This window comes from Pieris rapae, chromosome 11 (genome assembly GCF_905147795.1).
Source record: "Pieris rapae chromosome 11, ilPieRapa1.1, whole genome shotgun sequence".
NCBI lineage: Eukaryota > Metazoa > Arthropoda > Insecta > Lepidoptera > Pieridae > Pieris > Pieris rapae.
The window spans coordinates 9,892,127-9,915,557 of NC_059519.1; the positions used below are offsets into that span (position 1 = coordinate 9,892,127).

General features: G+C 34.6%; 1 protein-coding gene across 5 annotated transcripts in view; it reads left to right on the top strand.

Moving 5' to 3' along the window:
• Window positions 1–23,431, top strand: part of LOC111001315 (homeobox protein homothorax) — a 216,801-nt gene that overhangs the window by 157,215 nt on the left and 36,155 nt on the right. For all 5 annotated transcript variants that reach the window (XM_022271183.2, XM_022271191.2, XM_022271204.2 and 2 more), the window contains exon 11: window positions 10,618–10,694. In XM_022271183.2, the coding sequence (XP_022126875.1) occupies window positions 10,618–10,694 (77 nt within the window). The remainder of the gene's footprint in view (window positions 1–10,617; window positions 10,695–23,431) is intronic.

Genomic DNA, 23,431 nt, shown 5'->3' on the forward strand with positions numbered 1-23,431 from the left:
TCTAAATCCAATTATTGTAGAACCGAAGAAGAGAGAAATTTCAGAAAATATATTTTCCTTGATGATTTTGGGACTAAGCTTTTTGAGAAGTCTAAATTTAGAACCTTCACGTATGAGCTCATACGTACGTACGGTTACTTGCTGTGATTCTTTGAACTCAGGCCTAACCGGCGAAAGTACATACCTTTTAACACACAATTTTCTAAACAAGACTAATAGGATGGTTTTATGGACCACAAATGACTTGTAACATGACAACTATACGTAATACGCCCTAAAAGCAGCCATTAAGTGAAAATGGCCAAAATTATAATATCAATTACCGATGCATTAACAATTCATAAGTCAGACGTGAATCGTGGGGTGGGGGTGGAGGGGGTAGACAAGGCAGCCGCCGTCGGAGAGCTGTCAAAATGTCAAATTTCTCGGCGCAACTTCAAACGTGCCCCTACTGGCATGCACCGGCATCTCTAATATAGTTATGGAAGCCTGGTAGTCTGTTAATATTCATGCATATCCTAGGCAGCCATTTTCGTGAAAGCCTTCTCCTCTATGAATATGAATTATCCATTTCTTGGATTTAACTTTTGTCAGTTTATGAAGAAGACTTTGTTTGTTAATTTAAGAAATAATATATACTCTTATCGACAATAAGAAAGCTTTTATATATAGCCTTTCACATAACCAATTGATAGCGGAGCTTTTTTATTCGTTTTGTGTGTGTTCAGAAAGTTCAGCTTGTTTTGAGGTACTAATAGAAAATCATAAATACAATTCGGAAACCAACGACAGACAAGAGCTAATAACACTCAAAACCAAGTAAGCCAAAAAAGAAATTGGAATTTTCAATTTCGCTACTTCCTGGAAAATAGGCAGTTTCATCTCCCTAAAAACTACACTACCTACCGACGCTGTCTGTCCCAAAGCTGACGTGAAGGATATTGGACCGAACCGAAAATGAGAAGTAAAAGAAACACAGATTTTTGACATTTCAATATGCACTCATCTGCCCCACGACTCACGAGCCAGTAATTAATATTACGGATGGAAATTCAATCGGAAAATACACCTTAACGCGACGCCGTCGATGCCAAATTGCCAGCGACAAATAATCAAAACATTTCTTACGTTAGAACACTTGTACTTGAGCGTTTACGAGCGTCAATCACAACTGTCAAACTTGACAGAAGTCAAAATCCGCCCAATATTAGCGGGAAAGGACGTTCCCAATTTGAAAAACACACGTACGCGCGTGCTCGATTTGGCGATTAGTGTTTTTTCGAAAATGGAACGGAATCGCCGCCGGGCGAGCCCGCCTACAAAATGGCGGCTCTAATCAGCGTTCGCGGGGAAGAAACTGAATGATATACAATTTTATTGAAACGATGTGTTATTACCGAGTTGAACGTATAATTACGTGAACAAAACGCGTGGGAAGATTAGAAAAAGCATCTTTTGGGCTCGTGCTCTGTAATTGGTGGCTCGGGGTTACAATGGGGCCCGGCGCAGGCGCTCATCTGATTATAGCAATTTGTTTGCAAATAATCAAAACTAACTCGCCCTTATTGTGTTCCGGATTAATGTTTTAAACTATTTAAATATATTATATCTAAACCATTGTTGGCGAAAATTTAACGAGCTACAAAGTTAATTGTTTGTGATAGGTATAACATAGATACACACATGCACAGGTACAATGTTGAGATAACTTTTTGCTATACTCACACATATTAATGTATGATACAGCATTGTTCTGTATAATACAAACAATAAAACACGAAAAGCAATCCGCCTAGGGATAACTAAATTCTGCTATCGTAATAAGGCTGATCACTAACAAGTTGACCCTGCAAAGGTCACGCGACAGTCGCAGTGGCCACGTGTATAGGCGGGCGCCACGCCCACGGCAGGGCTCCTTTGACACAAGTTTTGCGGGGCTCAAATAACATGATCTCACGCCGCACAAACTGTTACCATTAAAGCTGGTAATATTCACAATACTTTAAAGAGAAATACCGTGATATACGAGATGCGGCTATTATAACATAATTGTTTATTAATATATATTAGTAATTTTACCGCATTTCAGTAGCAGCTTCTGCCACTTGATTCACCAGAGAGCGGTTCGAATCGTCGACAACCTTTTCATGCCAATTGTTCTATTGATTTATTTTAAAAAAATAGGTATAAATATTACATAAGATCATCAAGGTATCACTTATTCCACGTCATTAAATTTGAACCTGTAGGCATCCAGGCTAGGCGCTAGTCATTGGCAAAGAAGATAGAGTTTGTAGGCCGAGAGAAAAATCCTGCGTAAAAAGCTCTCGGAAATGTTATTAATGTTACAATTATGATGACGTAACAATATTGTCTATATAAAAAAAAACTAATTTAACACTGCAGAAACCTCAAATCCGACGACACTTCCTCCTCACAGAGAGACGTGACTTACAGTACTATCTTGACACGACTAGAATGGGAGGGCTATTCAGTAGTAACAGGGTCAGGCGTTTAAAACATACGTTTTGCGGGGCTCTGAAACATCTAAAAGGTGTTATAATTTGTGTTTTGTTGTAGGTTTGAATATGTTTAAGCTTCATTATAGTTTGTTCTATATTGGTATAGTATAAAGCAATAAATATAGCCTATGTTTGATAGATAATGTAAACGTAATCTTCGTGGTGGAACCAGCTGTCCACTGAAGTATTTCCGAACAAATTCCGTCCTTCAAGAAAAGAGCGTACCGATTCTTAAAAGGCCGGCAGCGCGCTTGTGATAACGTAGAATCGTAAAATCAATATTTCATTAGCAACATACTTACGAAAAAACAAATTTATTTTCATAATCTATCCTTTTTTCAAGAATAAGGATGTATTTTTATAGATTTAAAACGTAATTTGTTTTATCAGATTAATTCTTATTAAGTACTCTGATATAGTCGAAACAACCTTGTTTACTGGCCTACAACATTCGTTAAACACTAGTGTATATATCCTAAATAATGACAGAGAAACGTGTAATTAATATTAATATATAATATATACATTGGTTGAATAATATAAGGTGCTAATGACTCCTGAACGCGCCACATAAATCCATTGGGCATTGATTAGTGCCGCCATCGTATATAAAATGCGATACGATTTTATTGAAATATTTATTATCTGTTTCGAATTAGGTTATAGAATCTTTGTTCAGCAGACGGTGGCTTGTATAAAGAAAACAACCAGGAAACTTGTTCCTCTTATATTTTTCTTATTATATATATAGGCATCTTCTGGAGAGTGTACGATAGGCCGCATCTCACATGACATCAGGTGGGATTATCGCCTTTCCGGAACTGTATAAAAAATTGAACCGTTATGAAAATTGCTACCAAATGAGAGTTTTCTCAGATTTTCTTTCCCAAGTCTACAAAGGGTACATACAGATTGTAAAGATTCCAATTTATTGTTTTATTTAGCAATGTACATTACATGTAATTAACATTAGAAAAGCAATAGTCGAAATAACATTCGTGCTGTCGCATAAACAGTAAATCAATTGATCATAAATCACCGTGTGTGTAGCCGCCATTGAGATTCTACCATGATTTGATTTACTTTTATGAAAATTGTATCAATTATTTTATTAGTTTTTATCTAAGCAATAAATACGCACCCTAGAACCAAGTATTTTAAAAAATTCACCTATAAAACGATACTACCGATTTAAATTCGAAACAACTCTAAAACGTTGTTGATTTTTTTTGCACTGTCAACCCTATTCGGAACTGTCATTTAGCATCGATCTCATGAATATTTTTTCACGTGTTTACTTTGCGCGGGCGCAGGTGCCTCCGCGGTATTCTTTGATCTCAATCGATATGCAAAGTATCATACTTACATATTCATCAAGTTCTGTTCACAATGTAAAGAAATTCTTATTTACCGTCCATTCAAGTTTAATGTTGCCAGTTTCGCGGAAGATTTACGTTCTATTAAAATTTAGTCAAGTTATCCTCTTGATAATATTATAAATTGTTCTAGAAGGCACAACATTATTGATTTCCATTCAGAGATTCGTTATACGAGTAGTCTATATCTACTTGTAAGAGTTACCGTGATCTATAAAAATTAAACTATACTTAGTGCTAAAACTCAGATTTTCAAACCAGTTTCTACCAAATAGTTCATCACAATGTCATTCTGAGGGTATCCGCGAGACAAAGGGTATAGTGTATAGTGACGTCACCCAATTCGATCAAAGCGCCACGTCACGGCGCAGTTGTGAACATCTATCTCATTTCCTAACCCAGTTGCGTGTTCCGAACGCTGTCAACACGTCCGGCTCGTGCAGATTCCTATCGCCATTTGACGCCCTTTGTTCTTATTGGTCGAGACTCATTCTATTTTCAAAAATCCAGTGGGTAGTTTGAAATCATCTGGTTTCAAACAATAATAAAAACTATTTATTTGTCCAGTTAGTGAAGGGGCGACTAAAATGTATTGTATTGGGAATAATAAAGAGTTTTTTACTAAATTTAGCAGTTTCGAAAAAAGGCTCTTTTTCAGCAAGTAAATTGCACGAACGCTGTCCATTACACTTGTGCATAATTTAGACGATCCGTAGCGGTCGGAACACTGAATTCTTTATCTATAGGTATTCAGAGTAAAAATGTCGAAAAATAGCAAATGTCCGATTTGGCAAATAAAAAGTATCGGTTTGTCTCTGGCACGTTGACATTGGTATGCAATTAACGTGCAGTCTGCTTCGCTCTTATATGCAATGTGATGTCAATTGTCAATTCATTCATTATCTTGTATCGCCATTAGAACAATTTGGTGATATTTGGCTTTTATGATTTTTTAATATTGTAAGATGCATAATAAATTCTGTTTGTTATATTTTGAATAAAAAAGAACGAAAGGAAAAAGTAAATAAATGTTATAAATAAAGTGTTGAAAAATAATGTCCCTCGCATACTAGGCGATCATAAATAAGCAAGAGTTGCAAGGCAAATGGCACCATCCATCTTGCCACATCTTCGATAGGGTTAGGACCTCCGCACCTTTATGGGTCCCTGGTGGGCCGTAACGCACGTACCCCTGGACCCCTGGTACTTTGACATCTATTTTGTGGTCACCAATGGCTTGAATGTCTTGAGAACAGTATTTTAATTAAAACTAAGTTTAAAGCTTATACATATATCGAATATAAAGTAATCTTCAGTAGAAATTCAACATTAAAAAAAAATGAGAATGGCGTGTCTATGAATCAAAAACTAAAGAGTCTTGTAAAAAATAGTGTTTTTCTAGTCCCATAGCAATACCTGTAATATAAACGTGCATAATTTATAGAGGAGATATGAAAACGTCACGTCGAGCGCGAGAAAAATTTAATACATCAACCTGTTTGGAGGTGTTGGCTATAAATATTTAACTTTCAAAGGTAGAAAGAACATTATTGTGTAGTCCCGTGGTATATTCGTGTGTTTTGTAGTTAGGACTAGGCCATCATAAGTAACAGACTTTATTTAATTAATTACAATAAGTGCGTTGTAATTATTTATTTATGCATTTTATTATCTTATTTAAGATACATTCATTTCACTTTACACAATACCTGATATTTGTCGATAAGTAATGTTTAAAATCTACAAAAAACTTGAAAAAAGTCCTTTTTTCGTGAAGATTTTGAACCCTAAAATAGTCAGGACTCAAGAGAGAAGCGCAATGCTCGCATCTCAAAATCAACCTCATCTATATATTATTGTTATGGCGAAATTGTGAAAAACTGCCGCCTCTTCGGGGAACTACGTGCCTTTTAGTGTGATTTTATTTGAATATATTTTGTCTTTCCAAGCCGAGGTTTTTAAATTATTTTCTTGTATACATGGCATGTTAGCGGCAACATTTTTTTTGAAGTGCAACTTCTTTAGGCGCATGAAGATAAATTTTGTCACGAAGGTGTGCAGCGTTTTTTTAAGAAAAGGGAGAAACCGCTTGATAATGAGTGTAAAGGGATCGAGACAAAATACCCAGAAAGTTGATGTATTCGTTTGGTAGTTACATATTACAACTTTAGATGGCAATTCTGTCGCATAACGTTTTGTAAACGCAGATTTTTTATTTATTTATACTATCATTAGCACGTATACAGTGTGAATATAGATATGTTAATACATGGAGTGATCTATAGTGCTACATTGGGGGCCTATATACCTATTGGGGCTTTTACCTTAGTAATAATTAATTTACAAAGAAGTTTCACTTCTGACATGTGTACATTGTACGATTTTTTTAAATAATAACAGTGTGCCACGGAGATAGAAAGTGACGGTAGACGATTTATTTTGTAAATAATTAATGTTAAACATTCCAACTTCATTTCACCATACCATCTCACTACGATCTTTTGGATGTACTAATAGGTATAGTTCGTTGTTATTTTATTTACAAGAAACAAGTTAATGTTAGAATTGGTTTGACAAGGATCTCCCAAAAATACATCCCTTTCAATTCAGCCAAGTATTAACATATTCCATTCCGACACCCCATAAAACAAATGTATCTGAAATTTATTGTTTCGCAAGAGGCGAATTTTTTCAGGCCCTCCGTTCAATATATTTCTAACTTATGCCTCGTATAATCGTGATTTTAATGCGACATAAGATTTATGTGTATACCGGATTGCTACGAAATTTGATATCTCTATCGCTTTATGGGATCCTGGTACCTACAGCTCGTTAAACAGTAAATTTATTACGCATGCTAGTTATGTCTTAATTAAGTTTAGCTATTGGTCTGTTAAAAACTAACCTATAAAGTTCGCGTCCGAAAGCTCGTCTTTAATCTACTACTCTACTGCATCATCCTCTTAACAGTTTATACAACCCTGGTGTTTTAGGTGCTATACAATATCTGGTTCCTATTTCCTCATTTAATATCCCGTAATCAATACAGTATCCGAATCACAAAGCTAACCGATTTAAAATTAAAATGATGTTAATCATTCGGCTCCTTACATCAATACCGTTAAGGGTGGTCACGATCTGTATTGCAAAATTAAAAATAATTGAGGCACGTCAGCAAAAAGCCGAGTGCCGGTATAAATTTGACAAATCCCGTTAGCTGGCCGGCTCGGCTCGCCAACTTTATCATTTCACTGTTTTTGTGTACATCGTAATAGGGATCATAAATTTTTGATAATGTTTTTTCGATTTTCGACGCAGTCTCGCGTGCTGATGAAAAACCGTCACAAAAACTTGTACCGTCAACGTTTCGTTCAATATTTAAACTCCAAAATAGGCAAGACCAAGCTTTGTTTCAATTTGTTTCAAACGAATTCTGTGGATGTTATTTATAAGCTGTTTAATGGATAAGTTTTAAAAACTGTCTACGCTACAGTGTTTTGTCTGCGATAAACACCAAATATACGGTATTGGTTCTAAATTTAAAAAACTGACATAAACGGCTTTTGACTGACTTTTTAGATTATCAAAACACTTGTCAAAGGACCATAAGATAAAGTATTAAGAGAGATAAGTGTGACCTAAACATTTCTGTGTCTTGCATCTATATGCATACAGATACCCAGTCAAAATATTTTGAATTTTCGAAGAAACCGTGCAATCTTCATCGATTCAGCAAACGTAAACATCCGATGCATTACTGAAATGATTACAATCGATCGAAACAATAAACAGTAGACCTCCCGTATTCTGTTTACTTCACATTCAATAAACAGTTTGATTTAGAATATGGCTAAAATAGCTTTAGATTCGCTTTTAATTATTTTTTCTCACACTTTACAATCCTACACTGAGCAAGACAGCAAGCGTTGTAAGCAAGGAAACGTATTAAATAAATAAATAATAAATATCAAAGTCAATAATAATATAACGTGAAAAAACTAATATGTATGTAATGCTTCTGATTTTACATTTACTGCTAGTTCTCAAATCAAGGGCGGATAAGGGAAAAACAGAACTGGCAATAAACTCTCTGCCACTCCTTTTGATTGCCAAGTTTTTTGTTATATACAGTAAGGAGCTGCAACCATTACACCATGTTCCACATGACATCTTAAGTAATTATTAATAATGAATTAAATTAAAAACAAAGATTAGTCCTCTACCAGCAGGAGACATAGTGAAATAGAAGCACGTACTTACATTTCGTGGGAACAACACTCAAATATAGGCTGTCCGCTGTAGCCTCAAGTATCACAATCACGATCTATCTCCATCTTCTTGTGTCCATTTTTGAACTCCTATTGTAAGTCAACTCCACCAACACAGCCTTGGTCTACCGGGTTCCCTTGGCTCAGTAAAGACCTTGGATTTCTGTCATTTGGTGCACACGAAGAATCCCGTATATATATTTTTATCTACCACAGAGTATAAGTATATACTAGGTAAATTAGCTTTTTATTCAGGACATCAAATTTTATAGTCTATTTAAAATATTACGAGTGAAACGTAATTCGGCATACTCCCCTTAAAATGGAGATGTTTTTACGTGTTTACTATGAATACATTACGGGAACTCTTATTTTTATTAGTTGTTTTATGGCGCACAGCTTTTCTAACCGCGTGGGGAATAATTGATATTTTTATGTCTACATTACTTAGCGGTCTGTATAATTCCTGGTCTTGTGTAACACTTAGGTATGCCGCATTAGAAATAATAGAAAATGTCTAGAAACAGATTCTTGGTGTTGCAAAGCAATATATGATAATTGTACATAATAGTTATATATAATAGTTGATAATCCTATAATTTATTATAATGTTTTATCTGTATATATATTCAAACATGACTACACAAGAAAATGAAACCAGATAAAAAATTGTATTTTTAAAATGAATAACAATTTTCCGGGCGCAGTAAATCATAATAAAGCTGTGTACACACTCGGACAATGGTGCGTTATGCGTCGTGTACACGACTGTAAGTGACGTATCAATTTCTCTCAGAAACCGATGTGTACAGGGCCGAATTGCTGACAATTTGTTTTTACCTGAACCATATATTTTCGTTGGTTTTATTTACATATCATAAACTTTCGTTTATTGATTTTATTTGTGTATTATTTATTTATACCAACATTTAAAAAAAAATTGATAGTTGTACTAACGATTACAAAAAATCAGATGAATCAGTACTCTATTTGATATTACTTATATTTTTCGAAATATTTTCAAAGACATTCTTTCTCTCAATTGGTCGTTCATGTCTGCCGTGAGCAGCAAAGAATTATTAAGAGCAATTTATTTAAGAGAAAGACGAATCCTTGGTGCGTGAACTTACCTACTTACTGACTCAGGGCCTCTTAAACTTGAAAAAGCCAAGTACGTCCCTGTCCATATCAGTGAAATCTGGCATTTTTATACTTTATTGTTACACGCTCGTTCGTGATTTTACGAAACTGATGTTAGTGTTAACTTGTATGAATAATGTTCACGAGTATATTTTAAATAGTTATTCAGTTAAACCACTATGTGACACTAAGAATTCCAGAAAATATATTTTTGGGTTGAGTGTTGGTATAGTAGCGTCAGCATGACTCTTTTCCCTGAGGTCGTAACTTCGAATGGCTGTGCAGCAATGGACTTTTCTATGTACACATTTAACATTTGCTCAAACGGTGAAGGAAATTATCGTGAGGATACAGAAAGCTGATCTCATCATCAACTTGCTTATAGTTGTGACAAATGATAATGACACAGATACAGAAATATGAGTCACACCTAATAAGCTTTTAAATCTGGATAGGTGTGTCCAATCTTCTTTATGTCTAAAGAAATTAGATTTGGAAAATTGTACCTTATACGAAATCTTTGATTGGAATTTTTAATAATTATATGCTTGGAAATCTATCGATTCACATGAGATTCCACTACTTGGCATGTATATACATATAATATAGTTTTAGCAAACGAACAGCAACCGAAAATAGCTTCAAAAAGTCACGTCTTGGGTCGAGCTGGGAATCGAACCTGTTAATAATTTACACTACCTTTACGGGGATGACATGAAATAGAGGAGATCCCTTGAGACCGCCCTCACGCCAAAAACCAATATCATTAGACTTATCTCTCTCTACTATTTATGTTTTGTTTTCGTTAATTCTCTTCCTTTTATACACGAGGCATTTTATAAAATATAGGTAATAATAATAATGGCACAGTATTTATTCATACGCTGGTACAGTTTTAAATTGTTGTCTACCCACAGATTATTTAATTTTGGAAATCAAAATAGGTTTTATCGATTATGTTATAATGTTACTCCAGGTAGTTTTGTGTGTGTCACAAAAATAAATATTTTATTTCAATATTTTTTAAACTTCAACACATATTTCTATCTCATTATTTTAAGCTTTCCCTAATCTGGTTTACCTACCTTATTAAATATCTTCGTCTTTTTCGTTTATTGTACCGTGGGCACCAGTTTAGTACTTTCCTGGTCAATTATTCTGTCCCTCTTGCAATCAAAACCTATACACAAAATTTCCCCTTTACAATATAAGTTTAGATAAATATATATTACACAATTACAATACTCATAATGGCAAATGAGAATAGGAAAGTTAATTAGCAATTATATTAATTAGATTTTCCGTTTTCAGCATCCGTACCCTTCGGAGGACCAGAAAAAACAGTTGGCGCAGGATACAGGGTTAACTATACTTCAAGTCAATAATTGGTAAGTACATAAAAGCCTCGCTTTTCCATTTACTAAGTATTTAAATAGCAAATCGCTTTGTTTTTTTAATATATTCTCTACTTGTATTAGAGAATACGGATTAGAAAAAGGTTAAATTTGTTGTATAAAAAAAGATTATAAGGGATGCATTAGGTGGCGACTGGCGTCGTCTAACAAGTGATCTCTTCCAGGAAACTATAGTAAGAAAAAAACTAAAAAAAAACAACAAATCACAAGGTACACTGACAAAAGAATTACCAAACTTAATCTAAAATAATACAAAAAATAATCTAGAACTAAAAAATAATAAAACAGTCTATATTAACACGTCATACAAAAGAATAAGAAATAAATGAATTACAAAAAATCACAATTGAACAAACATACATATACATATCTTACCGTAAGTATGTATACCAGGATTCGAATCCAGGACTTGTTGAAAAGTGCCGATATGAGATTATTTAAGAACTCTATGTACGGTTGTTAATATGTTAAGTCGTTCACATATATATCTGTAGGACACTCGCATAAAACCTAAATGTATAATAAAAATACAATAACCAATTTCTACGTAAAATAATTTATTGAATAAAATCGTATAATATCCGATTAATGTCGTGTATGTTATTTTGCACCTACAGGGTGACATTTTTAGTATTATTAAAAGCCAGTCCTCTCTGCATTTCTGAACATCTCTGTAATGCGACACCTTTATCTTTATTTTGCATCTGTGGCGTCTTCACACGAGCTGCGTTTAAAACGCTTTCAAGTTATTTATGCTTCAGTCTTGTTTTACCATTAGGTATAAATTAAGGTATGCTAAAAAATCACTGATATGTAATCTTTTTAATATGTATTCGTCTTCTTTATTTAAAATTATTAGATTATAGCGATGTTAACTTAACTTAAAAAATAACAACATTTCTTCATTCTTCACGTCTTAATATAAATAACTTAAAACCTTTTTTCAAGTCAAAATAGTTTCGTCAGGAATAGAGAAACACCAAAATGTACTCTTTTCTGTTTACAAAACCGGTGAATATTGGTAAAATACAATGTCTTAAATATATCGCTTAGAGCAAACAAAAGAATATTTACGTATCCAAATACGCAAACAAAATCCGACCGATATGAAGACGACCTTACGAGAGGCGACTCGATGCAAAACATAAAATACTAATTTTACGACATCAGCCTCCCACTTCCCCGCATTTAAAATTACCTGCCTCTACTTAATATCGTAAGTGTTTATTTTTGAATTAAATTGATTTCACAATAGTTTTCTTTAGTATTTATACGTCGTACTTACCTACAGTTTTGTTAAATAATTTTAATTAATAATACAGCGGTCTTATTTATATTATATTGTCTCCACTAGATTGCTTCAATCCTAGTAGACCTTGCTTTATCTAATACAAATATAAAATTTCTATGTCACAATGTTAGTTACCGTAGGTACTCCTCCGAAACGGGTTTACTAATTTTTACCAAATTTTATATGCTTATTCAGTGGGTCTGAGAATCGGCTACTATGTATTTTTCATACCCCTTAGTGATAAGGGTTGTTCACCTTTAAATGAATTGGCTTAATTTTAAGGTTAATTGTATATTATATTTGTTAATTAAAAGATTCAGATGAACTCAGACGCCCAAATCCAAGCACCTATCTTAATCCATTTTTTAAGGCCGTCAATTGAACGGCTAATTAAGCTATTTGGCTGCGACATATATAAGGTTTTATTTTACCAATAAATTAAACAATTGTTACAAACACATATATTAAAATTGACATAAAAATAATAATCAGTTAGTAATGTAGAATTGTCTACGTGTTTCACGGTTAATGCCGACCACCCATACTTATTTATTGAGTGGATTTCAAATAAATCGTGTTGTAGAATCCTCGACGGCAGTGGACAATTTGTTTAACACTTTACGGCAGTACACCCACTGCGAATCGCTTTCTTAATGACTCATAGTATCCAGAGGCTGACTATCAGAACTGTATATTTTATTGCAATGACGCCAGATATGATAAAAGGCCCATATTGACACCCAACGCCATTTAGATTTTTCCAAAGTTAGTAATTTCGATTGCTCATGAGTAGCTCTGAGTGTTTAGAGTTGTTCCGACTAATACCTGCAGCTGAGTTTCATCATCAGCAGAATATAAAGTACCTTTTGTATCACATCGATGTCCACAACTGTGCGTTTTTTGGATCAGATTTTACTGCCATGTGGATCCACCTAGTACTGAAATATTTCCGAACTAAATCGAATTTGGGTCTATCAAGAAAAGAGCGTACCAATTCTATAAATTACATAAAACTGTTCTATATTAATCACTTGGAGATTCGGTTATTTAGGGGAAGGCTAAGAAAATATATATGTATAATCTTTATATATAAATAAATAAGTTAGTCCTATATGGAATTTGTCGTCTTAATACTTGAAACAACCCATACGATTCTGAGCACTGTCATCGACAAAATTGCAAGCTTAGCTTTATTAATAATAAAATATATCGAATGATTATTTTAATTGGAGGTCTTTTAAAACGTGATCTGTGGCCCGTGACTCGTATGACCCGTGGAATGAGTTTCTAAAGTCACAGGTCATCTATTGTCTAACTCTTTTTCACCTATGATCTCCTGGTTGCTACAATAATTACATTAAAAGCTTTTAACTTGCCATGTTTTTTTAAATAATCGATTTAATTAATATTAATGGGTCAAAAGTCTGATTGATTCATTTCCGTTTCCCTTACCAAGTTTCAGTACTAAAACTCTTTTTTATAAAAGGTATAAAAATTTATTTGTAATACGAAAACAATATACTGTATTTCCGTAAACACAAAACACCTCGGAAGCGACTCCCTTGAGGTATGAATGAAAAAATTTGAAATTCAAATCCGTACGCCTTATCAATTACATATACCGAGCAACAATACGGAAGAGCGTTCTTCTAATTTACATCTTCATACAATACCAATTAGGGGCTCGCTTAATGCGACAAGGTCCCAATGGCGGTTTCAATTCGAATGCGATGTAGTAATGTGATTATGGGGCATTTGCATCTATTTTATTCCCTCCTGGTATCACTAGTTGATGTTATTTGAATAATTCGCTTGTTTTATTCGCATTCAATTGTTTCGGAACACGAACAAGACTAAAAAACTGTCCTTAATTCAAAACTCCCGTTAAACGTAAAACAAAATTTTATCTATTTGAAGATTATTTAAATAAGAGTCCCTGGGATTGATTTGATCCATATCCAGATTTGATGAACAGTGGATAGAAAGTTTAAAAATATGCAATGCCTACTTACTTTGGAAATGTCCTTAAATCGAATGATATATTATATCTTAATAGGATATTTCTAATCATCGAAAGGCAGACAGTGCATATAGACATAAGCCTATATAGGAGGTTTAGGCCAGCCTAGGCTGCGTCCGAGGGATTACAGGCTTAGGGGATCATAAAGGATTAGCTGCTCAATAGATTGGGATGGGCTTATAACTCGACTAGTGTTAATTTGTTGCTTGTAATTATGAATTCTGCCATGTGGATGGTACTGAGAACCCTTAAACCCAACAGGAGTTTATACTCGCTGATAGAATTCTTCAGGTGATTTTTTATTAATCTATCGTCACATCATTTAAACGATATAAAACGAGATAACAAATTCATCGGACAATCAAAGAAAATATTGCAAATAAAACGCCAATAGACAACGGAGTAATGCGCCATAAACTGTCACTTTTCCCTCCAAAAACCCAAATTGTCCATCAAGAATCACTGTCGCAGTTTACGAGGCCGCCGTAAAACAAGTTAAGATGGCGCGTGAAGCACTCCGCCATTTTTGTTTACTCCCGATAAAATCGCATATCTTTTTCCCTTATTTTTACAAGCTCCTAAAGAGCCTTGTAAATGAGATGGAGGTTATCTTTTGAGTACGCGGTCTTTTAATTAAGATCGTTTATGTTAACTTCGACAGAGTTCCATGTCGGGACATTTAGACGCCATAAAAATTCTTTACTATACTTTTACATAGCGATTTAAATATGAGGGCAGTGTTTTTCTACTGTAATGGTATCTAAGGGCGTAGATTTGTGCGCGTTGTCCGCACTATGATGTAAAATATTGACAAGAAACCGTCATTTCTGACCCTGTCAAACACTAGGCTATTTAAGATTTAATGCTTTTATAATCAGATCAGAAATACCACTAACCGCTCGCTTCCTCTTCTATAAATCATTATGCAAATACAAAGATTACATCGAGGATATCGAAGGTAGCATCGACCATCTACAGGGATCGGGTAAAAATTCCGGCTCCGATTACAGCGGGGAAATGGGTGTTTTATCACAGGCAATGCCATAGAACCCACTGCCGAACATACGGCTTTAAACTTGGGACGGAGACGAATAAAAAAATAACCTCTGTGATATCATAGTGACACAACATGACAAAGATATATTTTTATATAGAACAGGGAGCAAACGGGCAAGAGGCTCACCTGATGTTAACTGATACCGCCGCCCATAGACACTCACACCAGAGGGCTCGCGAGTGCGTTGCCGGCCTTTTAAGAATTGGTACGCTCTTTTCTTAAAGGATCCTGAGTCGAATTGGTTCGGAAATACTTCACCTAGTAGATAGTACCAGTAATAAGTATCGCGATACAGCGGGGAAAGGCTGCCAGCATTCAATGTAAAGGGACCAAACTGTACGCGCGACGTTTAATTCCGAATTTATGCCCGTATCTCTCACGGAATGGGGAAACGCGATTCCAAAGGTGTTGTAAAACGTAAGTAAAACGCAATAGTGCTTTACACGGCGTGATTTGATCGCGGTTACCGCGGGAATGGAATCCGATGGCGCACCAATGGGCCGTTTGATAATTCTATTTGTTTTTTGTTTGAATTCTGTAGTTCTATTATATGCGAATCAATTTTGGTTGTATTTTGTTGATACGAAAAGTTCGCTGCTTTGAAGATTATTTCTTTATATCATATGGTTATACTACTGAAAACTGTCTCCGACACTATAGACATATTTATATGTTTGCAAAGTGAAATCACAGTACCGATATTGTATATATAATGTGTTTATTATATTTTTTTCAAAAATCTCGACATTATCGTATTAGCATAATCTGTAAGGATAATGTATGTATTTTTGGATAAATATATACACGTAGATCATGTTTTTATAGCGTGCGTATATTCTTTATCAAATCATACATAGTATTTCATATCGCGGTTCGGAGTTCGACTTCCGGAAAGGAACAGGCGGCCTAATCACAACTAGGTATAACTAAATATAATATTTTTAAATAATCAATTTTATTATAAAGAAACCACCATATGTCCCATACCCAACAATAATTAGCAAAACCAAACCGAAACGGGCAATTACAGCAAAAACAAGCAAATTAAACTAAAAACAATTACCTTTTGAGGCAATAACAATTGCCGTAAACGGGACTCGAACCCCCGACACTCGTCAAAATAATTCATTTTAATTTTCTTTACGGGCTAGTAAACCTTTATTTTACGAGGGCAGAGCCCGAGATAACTCGGGGACTCCCTTTAAGGCTCTTCGACCCTTTTACATTCCCTACTAAGATGTGATAAAATTCACCGCGAATTTTCTCTTTTGGATTTTCTTTGTGTTTTTTAAATCCACGCTTAGCCAGACATTTAGATGAAGATTATGAAGAATTCAGAAATTTTCTTTTTTACTCTAAAATTGTTTAATATACAAACATAGTATATAAATAATATATTATAATTATAAAGATCACACAAATATACACTATTTACAATATTCTTAACATTCATAGTAATAATTTTAAAAATTGATTCTTTGGTTCCTGTGGCTTTGTACCTTTGTAATTGCTGGTATTCTCTATATTGCGATACTATTTGAAGAAAACACCAGTTCTGGGTCACCGGTACTATGTATCAGTTACTTAATATAAAATCATTAAAATCATCCCTGGTACGTCCATGGACGGCGGTGTTTTGACTGAAAACACACACACAAAAATAAAAACCATGTAGGATCATTGTTAAAACCTATTAAGACATATAAAAAATAAACATAGACAATTCTTCTAAATTAAGCTGAACTTTAAAATATATGTAAAGATTGTATTATTTTAAATTATAGGTACAGGGGTACTGAATACAGATCTCAACAATCTTAAGGCGCGCAATTTTTCGCGTCTTGTAAATATTAATTATAATTAAAGGGCTTTTTGTGTAAATAAATTGCCGCGGGCCACTTTTTCATTGTTATTTTAATTAAATATTCCTCATTGTTTCAGGTAAGTGCCATTTGCTGTTTACGTGCTACGAATTAATATAACTTACCGGTGGTAAGTAAATACTTATTTAGGCACCAACGTTTTGGGGTTGATTTTTCCCTTACTGAAAATCATCAAAACTTCACGCTGTATGTAGACAAGTTTCCGTATTGTCACGGTTTTTGGCAAAGCACTAATTAAGCATTCCAAAATTTCACCAAAGAAAATCCCGCCAAAAGTGACAACTACATTTTTCACGAGCGAAAACTGGCAACATTTGCAAATTAGAACCTTTGTTGACCGTTACTTGTAATCGCGAATTTCGGCTTTGGTAAGAAAAACATTCGCTGTTCAAATTTCGAATGTGGGAATCTTTTTTTCTAAAACGAAACAAACGGTGAACGGAACACAAAAGCTTTGTCGTTCAAAAACTCCCGACCCTTTCAAAGAGTTTCCGCGCCGTCGGCGTGTACTCATTTTTCACGGCTCCTTCCATTTATTTTATCTGTGCGCCGCACGCTCTGCCCGCGATACGGCTCTGTTTCGAATTTCCAACATCAGCTGTTGAGACGCGGGTGAGATTTATCGTCGATGCCGGAGCGCGGGCTTTTTTCGCGCCCGTTTCGAAAATCGAATACAATTCCTATGTCGAACTTAATTGCATTTGAAAAAGTTCAATTCTCTTAGCTCACATTTTTTACTAGGCTACATATAAAACCTTATTAGTGCATCCGCCAATCTAAATTAAAAATGCAATAATCTGTCAAGATGACAGCGCGGTACAACTACAGATAAGAGAGTATTGCCATCAATAAGACGTAAAAATAAAAGCAAAACATAATCTTGAATGTATCCATTGCTTGCTTAATTAAATGTCAACATGGCGGTCTTAAAGGGCAGTACTAGGCTTAATTAATTCATTTTGATTACAATTTATGGGATATCATTTTGAACGTTATCTAATATATATTTTACATGAACGTAAAACTGGGCGTTTATTAACGGTACATAGAGATTTTGTCGATTTAGCATTTGCAATCTTTTAGTCATTAATTCGTTGATAAATAGTTGTTATTACGGTTTTTGTTATAAGTTGGTTCAATAACAAACATTATAGGCATTTCTCTCCAGTTTTCTAGTTCATTAAAAAGTTGCTGGGGCTTATCTTATGTGATAACCTATTACACTAACGAACGTATTTTTTTACAGTTGTCACAATATTTATCATCCGAATTAATAATTTTTATTCAGATTTTAATTTCGTAAAAACTATGATTTTCTTATATGTAACAGGCGAAAACGTGGCAGGAGGTTCACCTGATGTTAAGTGATACGCCCATGGGCATTAACATTGACAGAAGGCTCGCAAGTTGCCGGCCTTTAAAGAACTGGTACGATCTTTCTGTACGAACCCTAAGTTGAATTGATTCGGTGGTATTGCTGATTACGAAATTAATAAATTTAAGAAGAGGAGAGGTCCAAAGTCCAAAAGACACCAAATAACCGGCCGAAGCTTATTAATTAAATCTGTATTAAGTACAGAAGAGCTTTAATTGGGAAAGCCTTCCAAGTTCCAATGCAAGACATCCTGCAAGTACTTAATTTTAAAATCAGTACGTGCCCAAAAGGGTCGACTCAGCGACATTTCCCTATCTCATTTTCCATTTGGCAAACATCATTACATCTTCCGGGCGACAATTTACCCACTCCACTGCATACGACCCTATTTTATACGAATGATATGTTTTTGCTTTCGCTCGAATAAAGATTTATTTTAAAAGTATAGACATACTAGGTACCAATACGACTTATGGTCCTTAAAATAAAGAAGGCTTAAAAGGCTGGCTACGCAATTGTGAATGTCAGTATCACATAACATCAGATGATCCGCTTACCCGCTTGTTACAGTTTCACTATACTGTATGAAATACTAAATTTGATCAAATCAGTGGATTTTCTTAAAACTATATACAAAAATATTTATGTATTAAAATATCAGTAATGAACAGAAAATTTAAAAATTCATTTTAAACGTTTGGCATCTTCTTCGAATAATGCGATACTACGTAGGACGAGGAAAACACCAGCTCTTCTCTCTCTCTCTCTCTCTTATATTAATAGCTAATAAGAAAGTCGCTGGCATATCTTTAAAAAAAATGGGTTTGAGCAGAATGCAAGTTCCTTATGTTAAAAAGGCGTCGAAAGTGCGGTTTTTCGAAACCTTTCAAAAACAAAACAATTCAAACATATTCCCATCTAATCCTTTGCTTTTAGCAAAAACTTCGTCCCAAACCCACCCCAGGCAATTAATCACCTCCCCCGTCCCATGCCCCGGTATTGTCACATCGGGTTGTGCTGTTTCATTACAAAAATAATATGACTCATAGAAAACATGTTTATCTTTGAATTTCGATAGTACATTATGGACAAAAACTAATGGTAGTACAAGTAATAGTCATGTAAGTAGAATTCTTTGCACGTAAAAGGCCGAAAACGCACACGCGAGCCCTCTACCATTGAGTATCTATGGGTATCACTTAACATCAGCTGTAACGAAGAATATTAAATAAATAAATGAGTAGATCTACAATCTTTTTAGGTCTAAGCCTCAGATTTCAATCTAATAGCTTTCGGCGCATACCGACTTTTTGTGTTTTCCTCACAAAGTTTTCCTTCACCGTTCAAGTGAATATTAAATGCGCATTGAAAGAAAGTCCATTGTTGCACAGCCGAGGATCGAACCTACGACCATACATCACCCAATTAAATCCTCTAGATTATAATCTATACCGTCTCCATGATTAACATGAACCTAAATCTGAGTCCCAAAGTGTTCTCCACGAAGAAAGCGTGGAACATCTATAGTGAAAATGACAATGAATATTGGAAAATCATTCCCCCAATATACACAGAATGCGAGTAAAACCAGATGACATCGCTAATATACACAACAGTGAAATACTCTCGTCTGCATCCCCTGTTATCTACAACCGGAACATCCCTATACAGGGGTGACTAGTGATGTGGCCGTATCGATAAATATATTGTATGGCTATTTAAATAACTGCTTGTGTATTAACAATAGTTTCTTCGTTACATAATAATATCCTCCAGGTCATGTTATATCATCCTTCAAAAGGCAATAATCCGCATATTTCTACAAGAAAACCCATAAAAAACTATGTTCACTTGACTTAGATCCGTGTGCAACAGTTGTCGAATTTCAGTCGAATTGGTTTGGAAATCCTCCAGTTATCACCTGGTTTCACGTAGTGGTGGTGTGCGGCAGAAACTGTCTTGAATAACTCACAGTTTTGTAATATGTTTGTAGTGTAATCTCAAGACGACAATTTGGTCCATCGTGCGTAAAGTCCTGGCTTAAAGCCTTGAAAAGAATTCACGAAGCGAGAAACTTAGTGGATTTCTGTTCGTATACGATCCTAAATTAACAATACCCTGCATTTTTTAAATTTCTTTATATTTTAATTAATCTTATTTAAAATTTAAAAATCTTGTTTTAACTATTTATGTAAATGACGTAACTATCGATAATACGACTCATCACTAGCACTCGAGGCGAGACGGAAGCCCTCGAGATTCCTGTGTCTGTTTGTTTGTCTACAAAAACAACTGCGGTAAAATTGTTTTTAAGTAAACCTATTTACAGAAAAACACGTGTTTTGAATCAAAGGAATCCTAATTACAGTAATTTTAGTATATTAAACAATATACTATCTAATGTAAGTGTTTATAGATAAGTAGGTATATTTTATTTAAATAATATTTACAAATAAATGAAAATTTACAAAGACACAAAACTAAATTCAAACTTGAGCAGGAACACATAAATCGTCATTACTGTGTTAAATACGATATTTAAGAAAGATTTTGTGTGTCGAACATAACTTAATACTTTTCCATTCAATTCAAACAACTGCAGAGCAAAGAATGAAGATAGGTCATTCGTTCATTGTTCTTTAATTCATTCCCGGTTCGTGTACTAATATTAAGTAAAGGGTGTACAATAAAACGCGCGTAAAACGCATTACGAGATACGTTGACAAGATTCACCCTACAATTTCACTTTATGACGTATTAGTGAGACGTCAGACGACGACGTTTATGACGTCGTAAAGCGACCTCTGTTCACTTGTTGAGTTTATTGCTGTGGTACGATGGCGCGTGTGAACGGACCTTATTGTCAACACTAGATTAGATTGTTTTTAATTGTTTTATGAAATTCGAATATAAAAACACTAAAATATACAATGGTAATGGCGCTAAATGTGTAAAGCCTAGTTAGATTGTATTTTTTCTCAGTTTTAATGGCATAGACAAGTAGGTGATCCTTCTGTCTAACACGTGTTGTCGATTCCTTTATATGATGCGCACATAGACAAGATTACGCACCAGGGGATCGAACCTGCCAATAACCAGTAAAATAAACAAATGACGTTTATACTGTCATTATTCCACAGAGAACATTCAATAGTCTGTGGAATGATGTCAATGTTATTGGTATTCTACTCTAGGCTTTGTTTCATTATTTTAACAATATCTGTGGACGTAAACGCTCACGGCATTCCAAGGCTGTGTTCCATCATAAATCGTTCCAATACATCGTAATTACGCCAGAGACAAATGTTCATAGGTGTAAGTTATGTGCGGGGGTTAATAGCACTTCTTAATGACCACGCTCCTCTAATGCGCCACGTGGGACCATCTAGCGGTTATGTTGCCCTGGTCACCTGCTAATCTTTTACTATTTTATTACTTGCTTTTAATTGTTCTATCTACCCTCAAAAACAGCACAACTAAAGGAATATTTTTTTTCAAACAACCACTCCATTAAATAAAACTTATTAAAACTATTCTGACCGAATTATTTTGTCCACAGACTTCTTTCTCATAGAGAAATGTCTCAATTGTTAGTTGTCTGCTATTATCGCTAGTTTATCTTGTATTAATTTAATAGACTTGTTCTTGATTACTTTAAGATTGTATAGTTATAGATTTATGACACAATTAAGATACGAAAAGATGTTGTTACTATTTTACCATTTAATACTCAATATAACAGGTTTTGGTTACTGGTATACTGAGAAAAATATTAACCTTTTCTATTACCAGCAACTTAACACTGATTCAATAGAAAAATAAATAATAGACATCGGAATCTTGTGACTGCGTATAAATACAAAAATTCGTTTAATTCTAAGTAATAATTTTACGAGAAATAAGATGCAGGTTATTGCTAATTAAAATTGTAATAACCTATAAAATTTCTAATCAGGGATTTGTACAAAAAACGCAAATAAAATCTATTAAACTCGCACATAAATCACACCGAAATGATCCTGAATGCAGGCGCCTTCAAAATGGCGGTCGAAAATAACACGTCAAAACATAAACATGTCGGACATTTTTACGTCCCAAATTTAATTGCCTATACGATTACAAAGGAATCCTTGTTTTCACAGGCCATTTGATTTATTATTCTTTAAATAATGCTAACTTAATCCTTTGAGGAATAGGATCTTTGGGAAGTTTGTGAAAATATTTAAATTTACTACTGGAGTTTGATTTAGATTCGGATCTTTGAATTTTATGTGTCGTGAACGAATGTAAACGTCACGGAAGATTGAGGATCTGAGAAATCATTCGCTTATTTTTGTAGTTTATGGCTCTTCAAAGTTTGAAGTTAACTATTATTATTTGTTTGTTTTCCGTGAAGATTTTTTGAAATCTATGTTTAAAATAAATCGTGCCTAAGTTAATAACTACGTTAGTTAAAAGACGATTTTAAGTAAACTACAGCGATCAATCTTAACCTCACCTTAACGATTAAACTACACACAGTAATGGTAGATCCGTAAACCGAATCGGCCGGTGCACAAAATTACCCCGAATTACGAACAATTACATCGAATTACATGTTATAACAACGGGTATTATCGTGTTTTACTAACGAAGGCGTGAGCGTTTAAAGCCTGAATAATATAGCCTACATAACGAGTATATAGTTACGACAATTCTTTATACATATGAGAATATATAGGTGTAATTATAAAACTAAGACACTGATAAATAAATGTATTTTTGTTTTGTTAGTTGGCAACATTATGTTTCTGTTTAAAAAATCATACCCTAACACTAAACTAACCAACGAAAAACCGCAAAAAAACCTCAATTACGCGTTCTGTGCGCATTAAAAACAATTTGTGTAGCGGAGATCCTGTGCTAACGCGGGCGGCGCAGGCACCTCACCGCAAATTGCGCAATCCCGCCGTTTACCGGAACAATTTACGCCAAATGTCAATTGTCAAACGTCACTTTTACGCACGCGGCCACAGAATGCCACAATCTGTTCTAATCGCTTCCGGGCCTTGAAGATAATTAGGTGACCTTTAATTTTCTTTGAA